The 21262-nt window shown below is 40.2% G+C and overlaps 1 protein-coding gene across 8 annotated transcripts in view; it reads right to left on the reverse strand.

Annotated features, from left to right (window-relative positions):
* The window catches only part of LOC132816471 (spermatogenesis-associated protein 13-like), a 241377-nt gene that overhangs the window by 30843 nt on the left and 189272 nt on the right, over nt 1-21262 (reverse strand). For 7 of the 8 annotated variants that reach the window (XR_009644802.1, XM_060826096.1, XM_060826097.1 and 4 more), the window contains 3 exons: nt 10843-10979; nt 9144-9323; nt 2539-2727 (listed from right to left, as the gene is read on the reverse strand). Coding sequence is in view for 7 of the 8 variants with exons in the window: in XM_060826096.1 (XP_060682079.1) it covers nt 2539-2727; nt 9144-9323; nt 10843-10979 (506 nt within the window). In the remaining variant the exon portion in view is untranslated. Of the gene's footprint in view, nt 1-2538; nt 2728-9094; nt 9324-10842; nt 10980-21262 lie in introns of those variants that run through there. The other variant, XM_060826101.1, reaches the window with a different exon arrangement.

A 21262-nucleotide genomic window follows, 5' to 3' on the forward strand; every position in this document is an offset into this window, starting at 1 on the left:
CAATTCCCGACTCAGGCGACTGACTGTGTGGAGTTTGCACGTTCTCCCCGTGTCTGCGTGGGTTTCCTCCGGGTGCTCCGGTTTCCTCCCACAGTCCAAAGATGTGCGGGTCAGGTGAATTGGCCAAGCTAAATTGCCCGTAGTGTTAGGTAAGGGATAAATGTAGGGGTATGGGTGGGTTGCGCTTCGGCGGGTCGGTGTGGACTTGTTGGGCCGAAGGGCCTGTTTCCACACTGTAAGTCTAATCTAATCTAATCTAAAGACATCCTTCTTGTGTTTATCCTGCCTAGTCCTGTTAGAAGCTAACATATTTCTCAGATCTCAAATCAATCATCTTTCTAAACTTCAGTAAACATAGACAAAACAGTCTAGTCTCTCTTCATAGGTCAGTCCTGCCATCCAAGGAATCAGTCTGGTAAACCAGCACTGCATTCACTCCAAAGCCAGATCCTTTCTCAGGTAAGGAGACTAAACTGCACAACTCCCCCAGGTATAGTCATTACAAGACTCTATATAATTACAGCAAGACAGCCCAAACCCTGTGTTCCAATCTTCTCAATATGAGGGAAATCAAACCATTTGTCTTCTTCACCACCTGCTAGGGGAGGTGATGGCTTAGTGGTATTATCACTAGACTATTAATCTATTATGTCCTGGGGACCTAGGTTCAAATCCCACCACTACAACAGATGGTGAAATTTGAATTCAATAAAAAGTCTGGAATTTTGACATAAAACCACATCTGGTTCACTAATGTCGAGGGAAAGAAGCTGCCATCGTTGTCTGGCCTACATGTGACTCTAGATCCACACAATGTGGCTGACTCTTAACTGCCTTCTGGGTAACTAGAGATGGGCCATAAATGTTGGCCTAGCTAGCAATGCCCTCATCCCATGAATGAATTTTTTTAAAAAACTGTGCCTGAATGCTTAGATTCAGGTGATTGGTGTATTAGGACACCCACATCTCAATGCACCTCTCCCACGCCCAATCCATCATTGTATTTTTGTTATTGAAGTGAATAATCTCCCATTTATCCACATTATACTTCATCTGCCATGCACTCCGCACACTAACTCAACTTGTCCAATTCATATTGAAACATCTTTGCATCCCCCCCACAGCTCATCCACCAACCAGGATGTGTGTTGTCTGTAAACTTTGTAATATCTCAAAGAGTTGCCTCATCTAACATCAATAAATATTGTGAATAGCTCCGATCCCAAGATATCTCACCCATCATGCCTGCCTCTCAGAAAAAGACTAGCTTACCCTTGATTTCAAATCTGCCATCTATGTCAGGAAACTATCCCCAATCCCGTGTGCTTTAATGTTACATGCTAATCTCTTTTGTGCAAATTATACAAAACCTTCTCAAAGTCCAAGTTAAATGACATCCACTGTTTCCCCCCCCACCCCTTAACAACTCTACAAGTCTTCAAAGATTTCTTAAGTGCTGGCGCTATCCAGTTCTGTCACTATTTTCCATGTGCTGTTATTAAACCTTTTATAATACAGGGCAGAAGTGAGGACTGCAGGTGCTGGAAAAGCCCTGCGAAAGGGCTTTTGCCCGAAACATCGATTTTCTTGCTCATCGGATGCTGCCTGACCTGCTGTGCTTTTCCAGCACCACTATAATCTAAACCTTTATTATACAGTCTAGCATTCCCCCCCAATGCCAGGCTAACTGATCTATAATTCCCTGTTTTCTCTCTACCTTCTTAAGTAATGAGGTTACATTGGTTACACCCCAATCCATAAGAACTGTTTCAGAGTGGAAGCTGAGCACCAACGCATCCACTATCTCTTCCTTAAATACTCTGGGATGTAGATTAAGAGCTGGGGATTTATTGGTCATGAATCAATTTCCCCAGTACCATTTCCTTCAATTCCTCGCTCTAAACAAACTCTTTGCTCTCCTACATTTTTGGGATGTTATTGGTATCCTCCTTTGTGTAGACAGATTCAAATTATATATTTAATTGGTCTCCCATCTCTTTATTCTCCATTCTAACTGCCCTGTTGCTGCTTGTAAAGGACTTGAATTTGTCTTCAGTAATCCTTTTCTCTTCACATACCTCTAAAAGTAATCAGTTTTGTATGTTTCCTGAAAATTTACACTCATACTAAAATTTTCGCTCTTCATCTATCCATTTGGCCGCCTCTACTGAAATCTAAACTGCTCCCAATCCTTAGATCTGCTCCTCTTTTTGGCCAATTTGTATGCTCATTCCTTGGGTCCAAGGCTTTCCCTAATTGCCTTCATAACCCATGGTTGGAACACCTTTCCCATTTTACGTTTGTGCCAGACAATAACGATCAAACTTTGCTGTTCATCCATATGCTCTTTAAATGTTTGGCGATTTTCCTGCTCCTCTGATGCTGCCTGACCTGCTGTGCCTTTCCAGCACCACTCTGATCTAAACTCTGGTTTCCAACATCTGCAGTCCTCACCTTTGCACAAATGTTTGGCATTGCCTATCCAGCATCATCAGTTACAGTAAACTTCCCCAATTCAAAACTGCATTTTTGCAGTACCTCACAGATGTCTTTCAGATGCTTGATGTAAACTCGCTCTGTGTTCATGATCTCTTGGATAACATTTGTTCGCATCTGCCTCTGATTCTCTGCATTTTTGTGTAGGTGTTTACTGCAGCTGGCATTCAGTTGTTCATCCTCAAAGTTTCCAGTGCATTCAGCTGCAGCATCTTCTTGGTTCACTCGCAGCTATTAAAAATAATGAAGGATTTAGGAAATCTGTCCATTAGGAGTAACATATATTCAAACCAGAAAAGCTTCCATACCCCTTGAATAGTATTGTGTTTTAAAAGTAATTATAAATTCTAAATTACGCATGCCCATGCCTATTCTTTCTTCAGTAACCTTCATGAATGTCACTACAATTCTTGTTGTTGTAGTAAATGATTTGTTGTGATTCTCAACACATTGTAGGTCTAGATGAATTTTCCTTTACTGTCCTTCTGTCTTATTAGAAGGATGATAACCCTATAAATGACAATCACATCAGAATGGATCAGATTATAATGTCGCTTTATACACTGAAATTTCTTGGGTAAAAGAAAACAAATTATTGATGAAGAAAATATATAAACTGGATTAAACCTGTCTAATTTACTTGAACTGTTGCACTTCATAGGCGACAGTCTCATGCTGTAAACAAAAAATAAGATTACAACAATCTTCAAACTACATCAAAACAATTTAGTTGAATCCAGCAGGAGACAGAGTAATGGTGGAGGGCTGTTTTTCAGACTGGAGGCCTGTGACCAACTGTGTTCCACAGGGATCAGTTCTGGGTTCTCTTTGGTTCATCATTTATATAAATGATCTGGATGAGAATATAGTAGGCACGATAAGCAAGCTTACAAGTGACATCAAAATTGGTAATATTGTAGGCAGTGAAGATGGTTTTCTAAGATTACAAAAAGTGATATTGATCAAATGGGTCAACGGACTGAAAAATGGCAGATGGAGTTCAATCTGGATAAATGTGAGGCGTTGCATTTTGACACAATAAACAAGGGTAGGGCTTATACAATTAATGTAGGGCCTTGAGTAGTGTTATAGAACAGAGGAATCTCGGGGTGCAGGTACATGATTCTTTCAAGTTTGCATCACAGAGACAGGATGATTAAAAGGGTCCTTATTGCTCAGTCCTTTCAGTATAGGAGTTCGGAAGTCATGCTGAGATTGTACAGGATGTTGGTGAGGTCTCTTCTGGAAGACTATGTCCTGTTCTGGTTGCCCAGTTATAGGAAGGGTATTAGCAAGCTGGAGAGGATTCAGAATAGATGCTGCCGGGTATGGAAGGTTTGAGTTATAGAAAGGCAGGCTGGTAGGAGGTTGAGAGGCAATCTGATAGAAGGTGATAAAATAATGAGAGATATAAATAGAGTTAATGGTGGCTGACGTTTCCAAAGGATGGGGACTTGAAGACAACGGGGCACATTTTTAAAAAGTGACAGGAGACAGATTTTAAAAAGACGTGAGGCCAATTTTTGTTTTAAACAGAGGGCATTTTGTATGGGGAATGGACCTTCTGAGAAAGTGGTGGATACAGGTACAATTACAATGTTTAAAAGACATTTGGATAGATACACGCATAGGAGAGGTGTGGAGGGATATAGGCAAACAGGTGGGACTAGTTTAGTTTGGGACTATGTTCAGCATAAACTAGTTGGACCGGAGGGTATGTTAATGTGCTATATGACTCTACGACTCTACAACCGGCAATATACATACAGGTGCACAATCCTTTATCCAAAATGCTTGGGACCAGCTCATTTTCGGAATTCAGAATTTTTTGAACTTCAGAATAAGCGACAGTTTGACAGTGAAATTTTTAAAAATCTTACCAGAGGTGCACACTCACTAAGTAAAATAGGGCCTTGAAACAGAATCGATGCCTGTTGGTGCTGGGCCACACCACACCTATTCCTGAGGAAGAAGGGCTTTTGCTCCTTGGATGCTGCCTGACCTGTTGTGCTTTACTAGCACCACTCTGATCTAAACCCTGGGCCACACCACCCACGTTGCATCTGACTGATATGCATCGAGTGGGTGTCAACTTGGGTTAACTGTTTGCATGCCAAACCGCCTTGTTAATAAGGAAAAAATCTTCAGATTTTGGAGCTTTTCAGATTTCAGAATTTCAGATAAAGGATTGTCTACTTATAATAGAATGTTGTACTAAATGGGGAAAAAAATTCTTTCAGCTTTTTGGACATTGATTTATATTTTTTTCTTAAAAGTCAACTTAATACTAAATGATACTTAATAGTACTTAATACGAAATAAAATCTGGTGTTTTTATATTGAGTTTGGAAGTAAATCCAACATGTTGCACGTAATTTTGTCATTGTCAAGTCCTTTTGTTTTTTGAAGGTGCGCAACTAAAATAAATGTATCATTGTGATAGAACAAATTATAAAGTGGATATAAGGAACAGTTGATATGCAAAGTTAGATTTTTTAAAGCATGTTAAAGTTGTGCAATGTGGCAAGAAGGTGCTTCTGTCATTTCTGCTTAAAAAATTCTCCAAATTGGTTAATTCGAAAGATTGAAAAGGACTTGTGACCTTTAAAAAAAGAGTTATGGGAATGACATGTTGAATTAAAAAAATTGAAGAGACTTCAAAGCGAAGTAAACGGCAGGAGCTTAGACACTATGGAATTTTTTGGACTTGTTTACAAAGAAGCCCTATTGAAATAATTTCACAGAGGCTGGTATCCAATCTCCAAGCGAACCCTTTATTTACACATGAAGTGTCCTTGATTCTAGTACGATCTCTTCAGAGTCAGCTGTCAAGACTGTCAGCATCTCTGACACACTCCTTTTTATCTGTTAGCCAGGGCTTCCTGACCAGACCAATTTAACAACCCAAACCATGGGACTCATTCCATGTCGTCAATTTAGACAACCTCATTGCAATCACTACACACGTCTGGGTTTATGGTTATCTGGGGTTTTACATTAGTTTTGGACATTGTTTGGAAAAATCAAAAATAGGGAGTGGCCAGCTAAGTGAAACCGCCAAACCATCACATCTAAGTTACCTGACACACATGCGAGTATGCACACTAATTAAGGAGGAAAAACGCTCTTTCTCTGTGGAGATTAACTGTTGTAAAACAAAAGATAGTTGGTGAAATAATCGGTAATATCAGAAGAAAAATGGATATGGTATGAAAATGTTCCACATACTGTATGGTCTGGCAGCCTGGTACATATCGCGTGCACATCTGAACACATGCAATTGTCGCTGGGGGCTTTCCAAAGCAGTTTCTTGAGATAGAATCATAGAATCCCTACAGTGTGGAAACAGGCCATTTGACCCAACAAGTCCACACCGACACTCCGAAGAGTATCCCACCCAGACCTGTTACTCTACATTTCCCCTGACTAATGCACCTAGCATTCACATCCCTGAACACTATGGGCAATTTACCTAATTTGCACATCTTTGCACTGAGAGAGGAAGCCAGAGCATCTGGAGGAAAGCCACAGAGATACAGGAGAATGTGCAAACTCCATGAACTGGGATCAGAGTGAGGAGGAATGGAATATGGTTTAAATTAGGTTTACTAGAGTATGCATGCAAACGCATGGAATTTAATAAATATGGGTGGTTAGTTGCAAATGCAGGCAGCCATATGGGAGCATAATATTGCCCTGATAAAAGAGACCTGTTAAATAAAGGATCAATGAAGGATAATGTGCTAACCACTGATCCAGATTTGGCAATGCTTCCTTCCTTCCTCAATGGTTTCAGTAAAGGAGGTGGTACAATTGAATCAAGATCAAGAGCAACATTTACGGGAAAATGATTTTGGTATGATATAGAGTCATAGAGATGTACAGCATGGAAACAGACGCTTCGGTCCAACCCATCCATGCCAACCAGATATCCCAACCCAATCTAGTCCCACCTGCCAGCACCCGGCCCATATCCCTCCAAAGCCTTCTATTCATACATCCATCCAAATGCCTCTTCAATGTTGCAAATTGTACTAGCCTTCACCACATCCTCTGGCAGCTCATTCCATACACTCTCTGCGTGAAAAAGTTGCCCCTTAGCTCTCTTTTATATCTTTCCCCTCTCACCCTAAACCTATGCCCTCTAGTTCTGGACTCACCGACCCTGGTGAAAAGACTTTGTCTATTTATCCTATCCATGCCCCTCATAATTTTGTAAACCTTGATAAGGTCACCCCTCCGCCTCCAACGCTCCAGGGAAAACAGCCCCAGCCTGTTCAGCCTCTCCCTATAGCTCAGATCCTCCAACCCTGGCAACATCCTTGTAAATCTTTTCTGAAGCCTTTCAAGTTTCACAACATTTTTCCAATAGGAAGGAGACCAGAATTGCACACAATATTCAACAGTGGCCTAACCAATGTCCTGTACAGCCACAACATGACCTCCTAACTCCTGTACTCAATACTCTGACCAATAAAGGCAAGCCTACAAAACGCCTTCTTCACTATCCTATCTACCTGCAACTCTACTTTCAAGGAGCTATGAACCTGCACTCCAAGGTCTCTTTGTTCAGCAACACTCCTAGGACCTTACCATTAAGTGCATAAGTCCTGCTAAGATTTGCTTTCCCAAAATGCAGCACCACGCATTTATCTGAATTAAACTCCATCTGCCACTTCACCGGTCTATAGTTCCTTGGCTTGACTTTACCGCCCTTCTTAAGCAGTGGCACCACGTTTGCCAACCTCCAGTCTTCTGGCACCTCACCTGTGACTATCGATGATACAAATACCTCAGCAAGAGACCCAGCAATCACTTCTCTAGCTTCCCAGAGTTCTCGGGTACACCTGATCAGGTCCTGGAGATTTATCCACCTTTAACTGTTTTACTTCCTCCTCTGTAATCTGGACATTTTGCAAGATGTCACCATCTATTTCTCTGTAGTCCATATCTGCCATATCCTTTTCCACAGTAAATACTGATGCAAAATATTCATTTAGTTTATCTCCCCCATTTTCTGTGGCTCCACACAAAGGCCGCCTTGCTGATCTTTGAGGGGCCCTATTCTCTCCCTAGTTACCCTTCTGTCCTTAATATATTTGTAAAAACCCTTTGGATTCTCTTTAATTCTATTTGCCAAAGCTATCTCATGTCCCCATTTTGCCCACCTGATTTCCCTCTTAAGTATACTCCTACCTCCTTTATATTATTCTAAGGATTCACTTGATCTGTCTAGAACATGACATATGCTTCCCTCTTTTTCTTAACCAAACCCTCAATTTCTTTATTCATCCAGCATTCCCTATACCTACCAGCCTTCCCTTTCACCCCAACAGGAATATACTTTCTCTGGATTCTTGTTATCTCATTTCTGAAAGCTTCCCATTTTACCTGGTCCAGGTAAATTGGACTCAAAGGATGGCAGGTAAATCTGTCTTTGGACAGCGAACTGTTAAATAAAGGATCCCACCCAGATCCATTACTCTACATTTCCCCAGACTAATGCACCCAGCCTTCACATCCCTGAACAATTTAACACGGCAAATTCACCTAATCTGCACATCTTTGCACGTGGGAGGAAACCAGGGCATGTGGAGGAAACTCACATACACGGGAGATTATGCAAACTCCATGAACTGGATCAGAGTAAGTAACCCACTGTGTTTAGAAAAAAATGGTTTGAATACAGTTGAGGTACAAAGCGAAAAGACAGAGGACAAACTGATAGCTCCTTTTATGCAAGAGGGGGCAGCATGATTCAATAATGGGTTTACATGACTAATGTCATGTTGATTATTTACATTTGAGAACCAGACTGAATATAAAAACTTTTGATGAGTATTGAAAAAGAAATAGGCATAGCAAAGATAGTTTATGAAACGAGACTGAAATCAACAGATTTAAGAAGATCATAACCACTGCATCCATTATCTCTGAAGCTACATTTTTAAGAGGACTTGGACATATGCCACTGGGTTAATGGAATTTGTTAGCTTTTGATCTGTTTATTATTAATCAAGAGGAAAATAATTTTAAGTTTCTATTTTCATCAAGTCCTTGATTCCCCACTTTGTTTTATTACTCTGCAGACAGGCAAAATATTTACATGTCTTTACTGTTTCCTTATTTCTCTTTATAAGGTCTGCACTCTTAGCTTCTAAGGGGCCCATATTTCCTTTTATTGCTCTCCTTTTGGTATTTTTACCGGGGTTGAGTTTTTAGTTCTTAAATCAGTATTTCTTGCTGGTTTACATCCATACTTCATTTATTTTGATCAATCCATAGCTGGTTCCTAAAATTCTCCAATTATACATGCCATCATGAAAGTTCTTTTTCTACATATGGTCCCTCACAGTTAAGTTCTTAAATTAGGCATGTCGCAGCAAAATGCAAAGAGACGTTAAGCTTTCATCTTAAATGTGAAGTACAACAAATCGTGAGAGTCAGCAACTGGATTTCAATGGTAATGAAAGAATTTACTGTCCACTTTACCAGTTTCTTTATATTCCAGCAGAATTAGGAAATGAGGCATTGGGAGGAGTGCAAAAGGAAAGGAGGCCTACTGCCAAATTAAAAGTTTTCAAGAAAAGTTGCCAACCTGCCCTGAAAAGTTATTATACTTCTGCAGTTTTGTATTAAAAACATACTCGAACAAAGCTAGCAGGGAACCAGGCTTCTTTTTCTTCAATCATGCCCCACCACCATTCCTTGTTGGAGGCATCAAGGACTCTGATGACTTCTCCAGCTTTAAATCCAAGTTCCTGATCATCCATTGTAACATGATCCCATAACGCTTCTGCATAGACATTGTGGCCATCGCTGATCAACTACAGGGGGAAAAAAAAATCAATCAGTTTACAACTGCTTCAATAAATTAAAACGAAATGTAAAAATACGTACCATTTCCACTAGGAATGAAAAAAATACACAAAAATAGTGCAAGGTCTCAATGAGTTGGAGAGTTTATCATATGAATATCAGTAGTCTTTTATTGCCCAATCTCAGATTGGACAGGCAAAGGGGCACTAAAATTGGCCTCAGTCAGAGTTAGAAACTGGAACATAGACTTATCCTGTAATTTTCCACATGGAAAAAGACTAATTGCTTGAAATGCTAGAGGGTGCCTGGCATCTACAGAACAGCCATATCACAAGTCTGTAGGAAGAACACTGGAGAAAATCATTTTGAACATGAAAAAATTTTAGTCTTTATTTTTCCATTATTTATAATATTTCTTTTATCTCTGGCAATTAACTAGTGCCTAACAAAAAATGAAACATAATCGGACCTAGTGAACCAAAAGTTGACCACTGACTTTTAGCACATCGACAGTGAAAGTGAAGTGACTATACACTCTGATGTTATTATATAATTTTAGATCTTGCATAGTACTGCTCATGGTAGATACTTTAAAGAATGCAGTGTCCTCCTAAAATATACCTGTTGCAGCTTTGTGTGTCATTAAGATAGTGTTGTCCAATAGGATTTAAATGCTCACTAAATACATTGAGAGGATAGGGTGAACCTTACACCTGAAGGTGAGGCTACAAGCAAAACCTTAATATATCGTTATGTGATATGATACTGAAAAGGATAACTTGAAAGGAAAAGCTACAAAACTGTTTTTAAATAATTGTATGAAACATTACAAGCACTTCAGAGAAGAATGGAGAATGTTTGAACAGGGAAATGGACGAAGAAGCTGATTTTAGCAATAATTTAAAAATCATCTATGAAAATCCAAGGCCAAACATGACAGCATTGAAAACTCTGTGTGGAAAATATAACTAGCACTCCTAAGGATGAAAGAAAATCTACCGAGTGAGCAGAACATGGACAGAAAGTATTAGAATACATACCAGTCTTTGAAGTTGACAAAGTGAAAACACGTGAAAGGAAACTTTCTGAATACAATTAACCTCTCTAGTGAGGCAAAAGCTGATAGTCATAACCCCAATGGGTACATCCTGATAAGTCAGAATTGCACCATTGCTCCAATCCTTCCCTGCTGTGTCGCTTTGCCGATATTTTAACAGTAAAACAATCATTGTCTCAGAATATCTCTGACATGTCTTGAGCAATGTTGCAGCATTGTATTCATGTAATTAACAGAAAATGGAGAGGGGGAGGATGGTGGAGGAAGGGAAAGCAAGTGAGAAGGAACGAACCAAAGAAAGGAGGAAAAGAGAAAAGAAAGGAGGAATGAACACACACACACACACACACACAAACTCTTCATTAATTTAAATGACAGAATTCAAACCCCAGGTTGAAGTGCACAGTAAGGAAGTAACTGAACTTTATTTGGTGAAATAATGGAATCAAACTTTAAATCAACCAAAATACCTCATTTATAGCAAGCTGTTCTCCACCAGGTTGAAGGTATCTGGGGTTTGCCTGGCATATTTCCTCATATACAAAATCTTCTTCACTGCCATTGTCATCAGCAAGTGCAGAAGACTCCGTGCTTCCATCTGCAGAAACTAACAATAAAAATGTAATGTTTAAAGGATCCACGTCTAGACAGTTTGCACTGCATCTTAACTTGTAACTGCATTATAGTTCAGAACTTGCTTGCATGCCACAACTAAATTATATTAAGTTTAAATTATTTTAAATTATTATGGTACAGATGTGCTTTACCAATTAAATTCAGCTCAAAAAAGCACACCATCCAAGTTATCAAATAGAAACCCTTAGCCCAAATTTCAATAAAATCTTGACACATGAAATATGTACTTGCGCAGAGGGTTTGCAGGGAGTGGGGCAAAATGAGAAGCATAGGTCAATACAATAACAACTTTTGAAAAGCTGCTAATTGTTTAAAAGGGGAAGCTGTAATGTGACAGAAAGGATAAAGCATTGTTGATTGCAGGTTCTGTTTCAAGCAGCAGAGCAGAGCAGAATGGCTCTAAACCTGCAGCTGAAGGCCACTGTCCATTAGCGGGTAAACATATGCAAATTTTTCATACACCTCGATAACCTGTGATGCAGTCAAATATTTTGTCAAATGATTAGCTTGTAAAGAACATTAGTTTCTGTAATTTTCAGTATACAAGCTGGTTGGTTTGATTGTTTTAAACAGGGAAAGAACCAACGACAATTCAAATACCAGTATTTCACAATTACAGCGGCAGCCAAACCTCCTCAGGGATGGTTTTATACATGCACCATGATGTAGCGCGAACTAAGTTTTCTCCTTTACATTGTACAGTATCATTAGCCTATAATGAAATATTATTAGCACTCTTTTGGATATAACATTAAAAAGACACATTTTAAAGTAAACAAAGGATTCGGAGAACCAATACCACAAGTAAAAATAAATGGTATAGTATTACATGGGTCAGACTAAATGAGAACTTAATTTTGTCTAAATAAGATTTACAATGCATGGATGTAACTGCACGAAGCACAATAAATAAGGCCAGTAAGTTGCAGATTGAGACAGCTACATGGAAATATGGCAGAGTGATAACTGAGACTTGACTCAGGACTGGTTACAAAATACTCCTGGATACAAGGCTCTCATTACAAAACAAATCAGAAAACAAAATGATGGGGTCAGATGGGGCTTGGCTGTATTGATCAAAGAGAATATTACTATGAAGAAAGGGGAGGGGTCTTGGACAGATTGTAATTAGCTAATTTAAGAAACAGAGGTATCATTTGGGTATTTTCCAAATGCCACTATCTAGCAGCAAAAATACAAAAGAAGCAAATGTGCAGGAAAATTTAAAAAAGGAAAACTGCAGCATTGAGTGCCATCATCAACTTAAATAAAAGGAAAATAATGGGTGTATTAGAGATAGTCAGCATGGCTTGATTTGGAGGAGGCCTTGCCTCATGCTTGATTGAAGTTTGTGAGGAGAGGGAGGGAGTGAGGGGCAGGAGAGGAATGGGTCCGGGGAGAAAGTGCGAGGAGCAAGTGCGGGCGTCACTCTGACTAGAGGTTTGTGATCAGTGGTATTCCATAGGATTACCTGTTGGGACCTCTCTTATTGTGATGTGTATAAATGATTTGGATGAAAAAGGTGGTGGTCTGATTAGTAAATTTGGAGATGCCATGAAAATTGGTGGAGTTGCAGACAGCGAGGAAGGTTGTCAAAGAATACAGAATGATATGGATCAGTTGGAAAGTTGGGCTGAGAAACAAGATGGAGTTTAATCTGGACAAGTGTGAGGTCAAATGCGAGAGCAAAATACACAGTAAATGGCAGAACCTTTATGAGCTTTAATACATAGAGGAATCTTGGGGTGCAAGCCTATAACTCCTTAAAAGTGGCAACACAAGTGGATAATATGGTAAAGCAAGTGCAAGACATGTTTGCCTTCATTGATCAGATTATTGGTTATAAAAGTTGGTAATAGCTGATTGAAGAGTCTAGCCCTGCTTTTCTAATACATCTTGACCTGTTGTGCTTTTAACAGCTCCACATTTTATTGATTATAAAAGCTGAAGTCTATATTGCAGCTGTATAAGATTTTAGTTAAGTCGGATTTGCAATATTGTACATGGTTCTGGTCACCACATCATAGGAAAGATATGGAGGCTTTTGACAGGGCGCAAAAGAGGTTTACCAGGATGTTGCCTGGAGTAATTTATCAGCCATATGGATAGGTTGGACAAACTTGGATTGTTTCCACTAGAGCGTTGGAAGCTGAGGGGTGATGTGATCAAAGTAAATGAACCTAAGAGAGGCACGGATAGGGTGGATAGTCAGAGTATTTTTTTTCCCTTAAGAGTGGAAATGTCAAATATAAGGAGACATAGGTTTAAGGCAAGAAGGAAAAAGTTTAAATGAAGGCAATTCTTTTTTCAAAAACAGAGGGTGGAACATGCTGCCAGGAGACATGATAGAAGCAGATATGAATCAACATTTAAGAGTCATTTAGACAGACACATAAACAGGTTGGGGATACAGGGATATGGACCATGTGCAGGCAGATAGGATTAGTTTAGAATGGCATCATGGTCAGCACAAACATGGTAGGCCAAAAGGCCTGCTCCCCCATGCTGCATTGTGTGTATTCTATGTTAACACAGACTGTGATAACAACAGTATAAAGGGCAGAGAGGATGAAAAAGTCTCTGAAGTTTGCTCAGGAGAATTTTCTTAAATCAGTGAGTTTCTGCCCCTCAAGGAAGGAGACATTATTAAATCTGGTTCAGGGTATGCAGGTGATTAAGTGGGTCAGCAGGGAACACAAAGAACAGCAATCATACTATCACAATAGGTTAGTTTGCAAAGGGACAAGGAATGACCCTCAGTAAAAAAAAACTTAATTGATGGAGGGCAATTTCATTGGGATGAGAACAGATGCACCCAAGTCAGTAGGATTCAAATTGGCAGACAAAACTGTAATCAAATAATAAGCTGCCGTTTAAGCTAACTTAGTTTGGATACAGTTAGGGTAGATTTGCATTTATGGGATAGGTAGAACAACCAAATGACTGAGCTAATTGAACAGGCAAGAGTAAGATAAAGCAGAAAAAACTTGTGTATGATAAATGTCAGGTTAATAAATGAAAGCCAAGTTGAATATCGAGTACTCCGAGGGAAAGTGAAAAAGGAAATTAGATAGGCAAAGGGACAGTAATGGAAGACAAAGGTAGCTTTCAAAAAACAAGGCAGTCCAAATAGCTGGTCAAAAATCACAACACCAGGTTATAGTCCAATGGGTTTATTTGGAAGCACTAGCTGTCGGAGCTCTGCTCCTTCATCATGTGGTTGTGGAGTATAAGATCATAAGACACAGAATTACTCCACAACCACCTGACAAAGGAGCAGCTGGTAGTAGTAGTAGTAGTAGTAGTAGTAGTAGTAGTAGTAGGAGGTGACAGATCCGTTAGGGAATCTATATTGTGTGGCAACATGACTTTTACATACATGTTGCAGTGCAGTGCAATGAACAGCGATGATAGATATTTGTTCTTTCAAACTGACTGAGAAACTATCCCACTTTTACCCTTTGCTACTGATGTGTGCTGGATGATTTGCAAGTCAACATTAACTTGTTAAGCCACTTTATGAATGCCTTGGTCAAGTTTTATATTGGCACTCAAAATCAAGGCTTCTGACTAAGAGGCAGGGAAGCAACTGACTGTGACTCCAGACTTCCCAATAATTTCTATAGGCTTACATAAATATTAAAAAGGATAACAAGAGGAACAGTTGGGATAAGTGGGGCAAAAAATGAGAGGCATCTGTGTAGTTAGAGGGTATGGCTGAAATGCTAAATGAATACATCATATCTATACTTATCATGAAGACAGTGGTGACAAAGCAATAGTGAAACAGGAGACAGCCAAAAAGTGAGTGGGGTAAAAATAGATAAGACTGGCTGTACTTGGGAGTTGATCAGTCATCTGGATTTGACAAGATGCAGAAAGGGATACTGAGGGAAGCAAGGCTGAAAAATGTGGAAGCACTTTCCATAATCTTTCAAGCCCTGCTTCCCAAACGACTAGACAGTGAAGGATAATACCAGTAACCACTGACCAGTAAGTTTAAACTTGGTGAAAAGTTGATGGAGATGATAATCTAGGACAAAATGAGCCATTGCTTGGGCAACAGTAGATTAAGAAAGGAAAGTAGGCACAATCTAATAAGGACAAATTGTGAAATAATTTGATTGAGTTGCAAAGTGAAACGACAAAGATGATCAATGGGGTAATGTGATTGATGTAGTGCACAAACTTTAAAGAAATGATGAACCAAAGTTGAAACCCATGGATTAAAAAGTTCAGAAGCACAACTACAAAGGTGGCACTGACAGAAATCAGATTGCATTAATGAGCAGTTGCTTTAAATATCAAGAAAGCACACAGAGGTAGATGACAAATTTGGTACTATTTTTCTCTATATATTAAAGGACCAGACCTGGTTGTTCAGGGCAGAATGTCAACATTTGCACATGCTTACAATACCTAGAGGAATGTACATAGAACTTACAGGCTGATGGAAAAGATGGCAAGTGGCAGATAAATTGCAATGTAGAGGAATGTTGAGTGACACATTGGCTGATGACCGAGGAAAGCAATATGAAGGATATAATTCTGAAACGGGCGGTACATCAGCAATTCCGATAGCCATGTGCTATTACATAAATCAATAAAGGTCAGCGAGCAAGTGGAGAAACTGGTTAAAAAGACATACGGAATCTGGGGATTGTTTAAGATAAAAATACAAAACTTGCTTAGCCTCAACTGAAGTGTTGTGGCTTGTGCTATACCTTAAGATTAATGGTTTTAATGGTGTGGTGGTTTTAGAGAGTGTAGAAAAGATTTACAAGAGTGGTTCCAGGGATTAGGGATTTCAATCTATGGACAGTTGAAAAAAGTGGTTATTCTTGAAGACGACATTGAGAGAAGATTTGTTGTGGATGCTTAAATAATGGGGGCTGCAGACAATATAGAGTGAAACTGTACTCATGTTAAGGAGCTAGAAGACACTGATTTAAGATGATTAGCGAAAAAGACCAAGGATGGCATGTGGAAAAGCTTTTAACATAGCATGCAATTTGTAGTTGAAACAGACTGTTCCAGTACAGTGAAGGTAAATTCAATTGTGGTTTTCGAAAGAGAACTGGATACATTGAAGAGAAAAGATTGTAACAGTACAGGGAAATTACAGTAGAAAGAAATTAAATTGCTCTTGCAGTACAAGAAAACCAGCAAAAACGCAATGAGTAATGTGTCCTTTCATGCTGCATTTATTCTACAACTGAGCCACACTGACCCTTGCTCTCTGAACAAATCAGGTGATGGTATAAAATGAGATGTATTCAAAATGACGTAACCACCAATATTCATTCTAGATTTTCTTTGTAGTGGTCAAGCTATAAACTCTCTGGCGCATATAGACAGTTTACAATTTAAAATAATAACTTCAATCATACAGAAAATGTCTCCCAACCAACAATCAAAGTTGAGAGAACTGACTTCAACGGACAACTACATTCCAGATTACTACCCAGCCATGCACGCATGGATGTTAAGGGGAATATTATTCACCACATCGAAACTGGGAGACTGGCTGAAAATCAAATGTTTTCCACCGCAGAATGTTGTTTAATTAATGTAAGCCAAATGGTTTATAACATCCCAATAGTTTTGTCAAATGCATCTAGTCAAGATACCTACCACCCCACCAACTTCCATAACCTACCACCCCACCAACCTCCATTTCTCACCTACTACCCCACCAACCTCCATAACCCCACTGGTTCTCACCTACCACCCCACCAACCTCCATATACAGCATATTATCTGCCGTCATTTCCGCCACCTCCAAACGGACCCCACCACCAGGGATATATTTCCCTTCCCTCCCCTATCAGCTTTCCGAAAAGACCACTCTCTCCGTGACTCCGTCAGGTCCACACCCCCCACCTACCCAACCTCCACTCCCGACACCTTCCCCTGCAACCACAAGAAATGTAAAACTTGCACCCATACTTCCCTCCAAGGCCCCAAGGGATACTTCCATATCCGCCACAAATTTACCTGCACCTCCACACACATTTATTGCATCCGCTGCACCCGATGTGGCCTCCTCTATATTGGGGAGACGGGCCACCTACTTGCGGAACACCTCTGGGACACCCGGACCAACCAATCCAACCCCCCCGTGGCTCAACACTTCAACTCCCCCTTCACCAAGGACATGCAGGTCCTTGGAGTCCTCCATCGCCAGACCATAGCATCACGACTGTTGGACGAAGAGCGCCTCATCTTCCGCTTAGGAACCCTCCAACCACAAGGGATGAACTCCGATTTCTCCAACTTCCTCATTTCCCCTCCCCCCACCTTGTCTCAGTCAAATCCCTCCAACTCAGCACCGCCTTCCTAACCTGCAATCTTCTTCCTGACCTCTCCGCCCCCACCCCACTCCGGCCTATCACCCTCACCTTGACCTCCTTCCACCTACCGCATCTCCAACACCCCTCCCCCAAGTCCCTCCTCCCTACCTTTTATCTTAGCCTGCTGGACACACTTTCCTCATTCCTGAAGAAGGGATTATGCCCAAAACGTCGATTCTCCTGTTCCTTGGATGCTGCCTGACTTGCTGTGCTTTTCCAGCAACACATTTTCAGCTAGTCAGATAAGGCCAGAGTAAGCTTTAGCTTTGCTATCTCACCACTAAGTTAGAAAGTCAGGGTTTCAATCCCAACTCCAGAAACTAAATTAGTGCACTGGGAAAGTGCTGAATTATCAGACATATATAGTCTTTCACCTGAGACATTTGACTAAGGTTCAGTCCAGTGGGCATAAAATGTATGATAAATGGATAAGCAGTGAAGTTCTTTTCGAATCCAAAACAGCATTCATACCTCAAATTGAGAAAGATAGAGTATAATGCCAGTCATTGCATTACTATTGGTTATTGAATTTCCCTACAACAGAACAAAGATTACACTTCAAGAATATTTCATCAGTTGTGAGATGTTTCTGCATGTCCTGAGTTTCTGAAAGGCAATATACGAATTAGAATTAGAATCCCTACAAAGTGGAAACAGGCCCTTAGGCCCAACAAGTTCACACTGACCCTCCGAAGAGTAACCCACCCAGACCCATTCCCCTACCCTACATTTACCTCTGACTATAATGTACCTAATCTACACATCCCTGAACACTATGGGCAATTCACCTAACCTGCACATCATTCTACTGTGGGAGGAAACTGGAGCACCCGATGGAAACCCACACAGACACGGGAAAATGTGCAAACTCCACACAGGCAGTCCCTGAGGCCGTAATCAAATCCAGATTCCTGGCACTGTGAGATCGCAGTTCGAACCACTGAGCCACCGTGCTGCTCCAAAATGCAAGTATTGGTAAACAAAACAACATAATATATTGGAATGTAGCTCAGAGTTTGCAAAAACTTGAGTATGCAACAGAGTTAATTTTCACTTGCACCATTAGAACATAATGTGATTCTGAAGCACAAGTTGCATCATCCAAGGATTTTGTCAATTTGAAATTTACTAAAGGACATATCCCTTGATGTCCTTGTTCCCCTGCAGTATATTGATACACCCCTTGCCATAGTTAAACATGAACTAAACATTTTAAAATGTTCTTTTTCTTAAAAAAAAACATACTCACATTGACCAGCCTTATCCCCAAGCTCAAACAGTAGTTGAGAGGTTGGAGATTATATCAAACAGAAAATCAGAGATGATTGCAGTAAAGGTACAGTAGTTATTATGGCTAGAAAAAGCAGCAAAGTTGAGGACTAGGAAAACTTAGCAGAGGAGGACAAGCTGTTTAATTTGGAAGGGGAAAATAGAATATGAAAGTAAGCTTGCTGAACTGACTACACAAGCTTCAATAGATAAGTGAAGGAAAAAAGACTGGTGAAGACAAATGTAAGTCCTATGTAGTTAGAATCAGGTGAGTTCATTAAGGTAAAGAGAAGGCAGACAAGTTGAACAAATACTTTGGATTGGTCTTCATTGAGGAGGACACAAATAGCATTCTAAAAATGCCAGGGGCAGAGAGTCAAGCATGAAGGAAGAATTGAAGGAAATCCTTATTAGTCAGGAAAAGGTACTGGGGAAATTGACGGGATTGAAATCCGATAAATCCCCATGGCCTGATGCTCTGCATTCTAAAGTACTTAAGGAAGTGGCCCTAGAAACAACTGATGCATTGGTGATCATTTTCCAGGATTCAGTAGACTCTAGAAGTTTCAATGGACTGGATGATAGCTAACGTACCTCCACTTTCCATAGACAAACACAGGTGATGAATTATAAACTGGTTAGCCTGACATCGGTGACGGAGCTGGACATGGCCCTTGCAGCTAAAGGAATCTAGTGATATGGGGGGAAAAGTGGGAATGGGATACTGAAATTGCATGATCAGCCATAATTCCGTTGAAGCACCGAATGGCCTACTCCTGCATCAATTTTCTATTGCTTCTATGTTTTTGCAAATACATCCTGGGGACCTGGGTTCAAATCCTACCAGGTAGATAGTGAAATGTCAAATCAATTTTTAAAACTCTGGAATTAAGCGTCTAATGGTGAACATAAAACCATTCCCAACTGCTGGAAAAGAAACCTCTCTTTAGGAAAGGGACTCTGCCATCAGGGGAGGTGATGCCCTAGTGGTATTAATGGCTAGACCACTAACCCAGAGACCTACATAATGTGGTGGGGTTCAAATTCCCTGCCATGGCAGATGATGGAACTTGAATTCGATAAAAATCTGGAATTAGGGGTCAAATGACCATTGCTGATTATCAGGAAAAACTCATATGGTTTACTAGTGCCCTTTAGGGGAAGGAACTGCTGTCCTTACCTGGTCTGTCTTACATGTGACTGCTGACCCACCCTGTCTTTGACACTTAACTACCCTCCAAGCAATTAGGGATAGGTAACAAATGCTGGCCTAGGCAGTAACACCTACATTCTGTAAGTGAATTGAAAAAAATCCTTATCCAGTCTGGCCCATATGTGATTCCAGACATACAGCAATGTGATTGACTCTCAACTGACTTCCAGATAATTAGGAATAAGCAATAAATACTAGTCTGGCCATCCTGTGAATGAATTAAAGTATTAAACATAGAATAATAATTTGGGCAATATTCCAACATGAATGCTTTCTTCTGTTAACAAAAATAGCCATGCAGAAAATATTGTCCCAATTACTGCCACTTTGTTGCTCAGCAAGGCAGTAAGCACAGTAACCATATTATTCCTGACCAAACAGAAGCAATGCTATAAAACCCTGTATGTTATTTCTAATGTCATTTAGCAGACAGAATGTGCAGCTATCATGGAGAATGAACAAAAAAGTGCAACAAATGTGCATGTATGACCTTCATTGTGTGTCATGACCTCCTCCCACTTGATCCCCCACCAAAAAACTGTTTTACTTTCTCTCGTGAAAGCATTGCTCCAAGATGTCAAACATCATTACCTAACCTACACACTTCTCTTCATATATTAACTTTAATATGGATTATAGTCAGATATTTCACAAAAAGAACATAATAGAGACGCAATCTGGCACCTATTCAAATGCTACACAAGCATGTTTTCTGCCTGATTCAGTAGATAGCAATTGGGGCAGAAATCTGGCTAATTGCTTCATTTTCCCAGTGCTTGGACAGAAAAGCCAGTTCTGCTACTTGCACCACTGCCTTGGATGAAGTGCTGTACAGTTTATGGGTTAGGACCCGAACAAAAAAACAAAAACTACCAGATTGTCATAAAAACAAACTGATTTACAATTACAATTCCTCACCTCTAGCTAGTTTGCCCTTTATATGACTGTTGTCCCAAGCTATCTAGTTTACTGTTAAAATTCTCTTAGCGTGCAAAAACCAATAAGGCAGACCATCGTCTGACTGGCTATAAATTGACAGAGGGTAAAAGTGCACTGAGACCTAGGTGTCCTCATACACCAGTCGGCTGAAAGCAAGCATGCAAGTGCACCAGGCACTCAAGTCAACAAATGGTGTGTTGGTTTTCATTGAGAGGACTCGAATATAGGAAAAGAGATGACTTGCTGAAATTATGGAAGGCCTTGGTGAGACCATTTCTGGAATACTGTAGATCAAAAGATGAGGGAGAAAAGTGGGAAGAGGCAGATAAATGATCAGCCATGATTAGAATGCATGACAGCACAGGCTGGAAGGACTGAATGGCCTACTCCTGCATGGATTTTCTATGTTTTGATCGCATTGAGCAGTTATGTCAGGCAGCTTTCTCAAGCTGCTTAAATAGGCATCTTCTATTCACAGGG

Source organism: Hemiscyllium ocellatum, chromosome 6 (genome assembly GCF_020745735.1).
Source record: "Hemiscyllium ocellatum isolate sHemOce1 chromosome 6, sHemOce1.pat.X.cur, whole genome shotgun sequence".
Taxonomy (NCBI): domain Eukaryota; kingdom Metazoa; phylum Chordata; class Chondrichthyes; order Orectolobiformes; family Hemiscylliidae; genus Hemiscyllium; species Hemiscyllium ocellatum.